The 6,418-nt window shown below is 46.5% G+C and overlaps 1 protein-coding gene across 1 annotated transcript in view; it reads right to left on the bottom strand.

Annotated features, from left to right (window-relative positions):
• LOC131886358 (uncharacterized) overlaps positions 1–6,418 on the bottom strand; it is a 7,746-nt gene extending 1,328 nt beyond the window's left edge. The window contains exons 1-4 of the mRNA XM_059234655.1: positions 5,565–6,418; positions 1,878–3,359; positions 999–1,134; positions 780–923 (exon numbers count right to left, since the gene is read on the bottom strand). Of these exons, the coding sequence (XP_059090638.1) occupies positions 780–923; positions 999–1,134; positions 1,878–3,359; positions 5,565–5,744 (1,942 nt within the window). The 5' untranslated portion in view covers positions 5,745–6,418. The remainder of the gene's footprint in view (positions 1–779; positions 924–998; positions 1,135–1,877; positions 3,360–5,564) is intronic.

Below are 6,418 nucleotides of genomic sequence, written 5' to 3'. Positions count from 1 at the left end.
CGTCAAGGCCAAGAGCGTTCGTCCATTGTACAGCACATACTCGCTCATCTGTCATTGTAGTCATTTCCATGTTGTTGTGACCAGGCTTCGAAAGCGTTGGCGCTATCTTGTCGCCAATCCTGTCACATCCAGTTCCAAAACATATCATCTTGGAAATGGACACTGGGTCCGCTGGCCTCCCGACTATTTACATTTGCCACAAGGCCTCGCTTTTTCAAAGGAGAGGTAATAACTTCGAGACTCTGTTTGAATAGTAGGGAATCCTTGGAGCGAGAAGAAGAGGGGGAAATCTGGATCCAATTCCAGGTGGAGGAAAGTGGTCCAAATTTGGGCTAATCCAGACTAAGTGCAAGGCTAGTCCAGGGCCCAATTTAACGCTCATAAAGACTCCCTTCATTCTAGTTGTCTATTCAAGGCCCCTCTGTGTGCCTTTGATCCAATTTTGGCACTAACAAGATGTGCCACTCACGTTGGAACACAATGGTCTCTTTTCCTTCCTCCCTTCTATGGAATGGGACCGAAAGGGAAAAAGAGTTTGCCAAAGACGGCTCGTTATTAAAAACGTGTGAGATGAGGAAGCATTGTGGGCCGAACGAAAATATGAGCGTTCGTTCGTTCCATGTTCCAATTTCATTGCCGAAACGACCCCAGAAACTTTAGGTCAGAATTGCCAAATTCCAGTCTTGGCGTTTTTGACGACGTTTCGAAGTGTAAACAAACTCGATCCTTGGAACAGATTTTCCAGATGCTTCCACGTTCCAGACACATCGTTTACTTACTCAGAGTTATGAAGTCCCAGCTCGCGGAAACGAATCCCCAGACGAATGACAAAGCGTAGAACTTTAGGAAATCGTTGAACCCACTTTGAAACCTCAGAGACGACGTGAGCCACACCAATCCAATATGGAACAACGTGTTCACTCCTAAACAAAAGCAATTTAAGGACCAAGTTTGAGCCACTAAAAATGTTCCCGTGCTCCCAAAATCGTTCTTCTTACCCATGAGAGGGAACCGCCAAGGAATGGATGACTCGGCTAAATGCCCAAGCATCCACAGTACCAAAGTCTGAGATGTACCATAAACCATTAGTATTGGTCCAAGATGGTATTGGTCTAGGCTTACCAGGATTGTGGGCTACAATACAATATAATAGATTATTTGTATGAGCTCCGATATGACAATCGAATCGCCCAACAATGTGGCCTCGGGAAATTCGAAGAAGTCCATTTGGGGAAAGAAGTAGAATGTGTTTGCACTGGGGAATTGGATTTGGAGAACCGTGCATTGGTATTCCATAACTTTACTTTGGAGAAGAATTGATTACTTTCCATGCTAGAAAAACGTACATGCCTCTCCAGGAAAATGTTCCAGAGGTGAACTTGCATGTCAAAAAAAACTTCCCAGCTAATACCTAAATGTGGACAAGGAGACCCAGATTAGGAACAGCTCCTCAACTCTGAATATGAAGGTAATAATGCGCTTGATAATTGTGCCTCATGCCCCGGGCTAATTTCCAAGATTGTAGGGCTAGAAAAGGAGAGGTCAAAAGGGACTTTGCCTCGGTGTTTCCTTCAAAATTAAACCAAAGATAGGAACAAACAGGAAAAAACTGATTGGCGCAAAAGCGTAAAATTGTGCAATTTGGATAAGCGTCTTGTGCGTCAAAGTAGGCTGTAAGGTTGTTAGACCGCACTTATCTGATAACGCTAAAAAGCTATTTTCGAAATTGGCCTTTAAGCATGAAGTTACTTCTTTCCATATTGTCCTACTTGGGGTTTAGCTTCAAAAGGAAAAAAAATCAATGTTTCCCCGTTCCTTTGAGCTCGGCTCCTCTTCGCTCCCAAAACTCAAGTGAAGAGTTTTCAAAAATGGTTTACCTTGAGGAAATTCAAGTAGAAGAAACCCTGTAGAAGGCCGAGATGTCTGATCATGTTCCATAGCGGGTTACCACACAAGGCTTGGGTGGAGGCGTTGAAGACGCCTCTGAGAACGGGGTAAAATGAGAAGTTCCCAACGGACTCTTTTTCCCATTTTTTCTTCATCCCTTGGGTAAACTGTCGGTGGCCTTCGGAGTGTGACTCAATGGTCCGTGAACAAATTGCACCTAAAACGCTCAAAACCGTGGCACACCCGGATGCAATGAGGCAACAACCCAATAGAGTGTTCCAGCCACAACCAAGCGAAACAAAAGTGCTCCAAAGACGATGTGTTTTGAAGGAAGGTGTCGATAGGACCCTCTTGCGAGCAAAGTGACCAATCGTCCCTGTACTCGCCGGATGAATGGACCGGTTTGTTGGCAACGCGTCGCGGATGGATGGTATTTGCTCGGGGAAGGGCCCAAGAAGACGCCCCTGAGAATTGGCAGCATTTCCATGAACAGTGGAGGAAGCCCACAAAGTCAATGTAATAACTAGTCCGCAGAGAATGTGGCCAAGGCCTTGACGTGAAATGAGATAATGCTGCATTACGAGTGTTTTTCTAGGTCTTCGTCCCCGTTCTCGTCCTCGTCTGACTTTTGGAGACTGTAGATCCATGAGCCAAGTCAACTGTCCGGTCTCGATCATGGCTAAAGCTAAGCCACCCAAAATGAGATAGTTTAGGATCAGGACACTGGCCCTGGCCCCTGCGTTGTTATAATGAAGGCCAATGAAAGGGTGTAGGGCGAGAGTTCCCATCAGAAGGAAACCTTGGCAATGGCGACGCCCACAGAATAAGGATGAGAATACTGCAGCTGAGAAGAAAAGACACGATAAGAGCATCGACGGAGATACGAGATTCGAAGGATGAGATGGAACGGCTGCCACATCTTCTGATGACGACAACTTTATCCAGTTATCTCTGGGGGGCCACTCAATGCCCACTAGAATGGGATAAATGGAGGGAAGGAGAGGGCCAAGACAAAGGACGGGCATCCACAGCAGACATCCCGTGACAAGGAGGATCCGGGCTTCCGATGTATCACTTCTTAAGGACGGATCCGACCAGGCCTCGGCTCTAATCTCATTGGAATATACGGCAGACTCCGCCCCAATGTCGAGTTCCACCACTGGCACACTTGTTCCGGGATCAGTTCCACTCGGCCAAGCCTGACGATAGTGATCAGTCGGTGAAGGTGATGATATGCCCAAGGAGAGGAAGTCTGCACGGGCTGGTGTGTTGGCGGCCCCTTCTCCGGCCGACACCAACTTGTCAGAGCAAGATAAATGGTCGAAATGAGCTTGGCCCCGCGGCCAACTGGATTTCGCCCATCCGCCCCAGCCTCGTCGGGTTCTTCTGGCTCTTTCTTCCCCACAGGCACCAAATTCAGGGCCACCGTAATGAATTGATAGATGGTCGGGTGACTTTAAGAGTTCCCAAGCCTGAAAAGAGACCAACCACGGAGTCATTGAGGTGAGTAGATATAACAAGCAAAATCCAAGACAGATGGATGAGGCAGAATCTCTCAAAGCTCAGCTTGGACCTTGAAGGCCCAAGGTAGAACGTGAGACAAAGAAATGACAGAATGAGGAAGAAAAGTTAACTTATTTTCCTCCAGGGAGGGCAGAAGTGAACAATGAGGCCAAGGAAGATAGATAATGGGCTCGCTCATCCATCTTAAACACTATTTTCTTAGAAACTTTACAGGCCTTTTGGCGCGAGATAGACCAGGAAAGGGGAATCCCGCAATATCAAAGTTCATCGGGGTATGCTGAAGTTGCCTTTGATGTAGGTTCAACGCCTCTTTTTTCGGTGCTAACTTCAAACTTTGAATCCTGTTTGGATTTCGAATTGATGACGGGCACGTGAGGATACGGTTGTGAGAAAAGCTGTGTAAGCGTTTTCAAAGCTATGGCGACGAAGGCCGATAAAATCCGCCCGTTTTGCAAATTACGCTCCTCGCTCAGATTTGAGTTTCCCGCCTTCTCTTCGACGAAGAAAAACGTATTTCCGTCTCTGGAAACTAGATTCTCCCTGTTCTCTTCTCTTTGCACAACATTTAGTTTGTGTAGGAATGCTGAAAAAGAGGAGGCTCTAATGGGCTTGAGTCTTGAATAAAATTATCATAAAGAGATAAAAATGGACTAACATCTCTCACACTCAGTGTCAAAACTGACCATCCGCATTCTCTGACGTGGAGATTGGACGTTTCACAACAAAAGAAGAGCCTTTTTGAGACGTGTGTGACAGATTGGAGGACACCATTCTCGCAGCACACAATTATGTCTGCGTGTATCCATGGAAACAAGTGGAACTTATCTCTTGTGACCAAGTAGCAATACACGAATTGGGTGTTATTCCTTGAAATCCTTTGAGAAGCAAGTTTGCTTGGTATCCGGATATTCCAGCTAACGCTCTAAAAACTTCGTTAAAGTGAAGGGGGCAAAAAGTAGGACACCCTTCAGGAAGGTAATGCGTAGTTTTGCTACTTGTGCCTAATCTTGTCACCAGAAGTTCCCGAGCTCCCAAGAGCCAAGGAGGCTTTCCGGGTGACAACGTTTAAACTCCAATACGATTTGCATACTAAATTGCCCAGAACGTCTACATGAGATTCTCGTTAGCAGCCTTTTCATCGGATTAAGGACAAGCCCCACAGACTTTGTAGCACTGCGATCAACAAATTGAAAGGCGAGTTTCAGCAAATGATTTAGAGATCAAATCTTAAGTATAATACGTGCCCTTGGAGTTGTTGGACCAACATTTCAGCCTCCTTTTTTTTTTCTAAACACCCAACATCTACGAATCGAAGAAAGAGTTCTTTTTGGCTCAACCTCGCTTTAAACAGCTCGTTTAAACCTCGTTGATCTAAAGACACCGATCTCACCGAGAAAATGGCTCGAGCCTTCTTGGAAGAGTTACAACACGCTAGTCTGAAGTTCTGATCAGGGCTCGAGGAGTCGTTAAAGTTATTTCAACAGTGCTGCCAGCCCACTGAAATTGTAGAATGGCACGCACGTTTACTAGAATTCGGCCTTTCTCCAGGGCCTAATTGACTGAAATTTTCGGGGAAAAACTCCCTTGAGAAGGTGAAGAGACTTGGAGACTAAATCTAAGACGAGCCTACCATCCTCCACCACCATCCAACAAACTCGTTCCATGGAAAATGACGAGCTACAAGAGCAAGATGAGGAGCTCTCCAAAGAGGTTTTAAATTACCCGCTTAATACCTGTCAGCTTAACGAGTGCAATGGTGGCTAAACACCTTGCCAACTGAAACGAGGCGAGCGAAGTTTAATCAATTTGGCAGACGGCCTCATTCTGACCCAAGACAAAAAGGAAACCAAGACTTGGTCATATTAGAACCAAGAACCATTGTCTCGGGGTGACAGTGAGAGATAGGAGCCATTTGTTCGAAGAACTGGATGAAAACTGCATGCAGCCAATGAACCTCTTCTATCCCTAAAGCCGGCCTCCGACGGAATTGTTCTAAGAAGGCCCATCCCCGAAGAATTACCTAAAGCCCGTCTATACATCGAACCCCGAAATCTTTCAGTGGTGCCAAAATGCATTTTCAGCATGGCTGAGCAACCCAACAAAGAGGCCACCCGGAGTGGTAGAGGGTTCTTGCATCGTTCCGGCCTTCTTACCCTTTGAGCCTGATTATCCTCTTCTAATGGAGTGCCACAGTCGATTTGGAATCCATTGGCAGTCAGGTCCGGACACGATCGGCTCGATCCAAGTGAGTTCCCATGTTTGTGGGCTTTTCGTCTTCCTTGAGCTTCATTTCCCTCCAAATCGACCATCAATTTCCTCTCAGGACTGCCCATTTTTGTTGCCAATGCAGTTTCTGATGTTTCGCTTTTCCGCGACCTTGAGGTCCACCAGGTTGGCCGGAGGAGCGGTTAAACTGGATTTCACTGCCATATGAGTAGGTTGAACTCACGTCGAAGCCTTTGGAGGCACTGACGAAGAACCATTAGGCTCGTTCCAGTTGTTCCACACTTCACTTACAAGGATTCCTGGCTCCAGCAAACAAGCCGAGCACATCATAGTCATAATAAGCAAAAAGAGGTCCGCTGCAGCAACTGCGTACACGTAGACTCGGTCTCGTAGAGGAGCAAACAATGCGGTCCATGGGACGCACGAGAAGGTTGAGGGAGAGAAAATTACTTCTTCATGGACCACCACAAGCTGATGATGGTGCGACGAAACAAGCTAAAACGAGAGAGATGGTACACAAACGAGGACAAGGTGGATGGCGCTATTGATCGTCACTCTTTGGTTGCCGATTCGTGGAAAAAAAAAGTCACTTTTTCTCTCGGATTATGCGCCAAAAAAGGGAAGTTGCTCGTGGCGTGGAGGACACGAAAACTGCAATCGAATGGAACCAACCAAGTTTTCGAGCCTGGAACAATGGCTATTGCCGCCGGGAATGTAGACTAACAGGCTCAAGATGTGCCCGTTCCGCTGACGATGAGTATTGATGTTCTGTGTGCTTGGA

The sequence above is a fragment of the Tigriopus californicus genome, chromosome 9 (assembly GCF_007210705.1).
Source record: "Tigriopus californicus strain San Diego chromosome 9, Tcal_SD_v2.1, whole genome shotgun sequence".
NCBI lineage: Eukaryota > Metazoa > Arthropoda > Copepoda > Harpacticoida > Harpacticidae > Tigriopus > Tigriopus californicus.
Note: the sequence above shows the minus strand (reverse complement) of the source record. Positions and strands in the feature narration are given on the sequence as shown.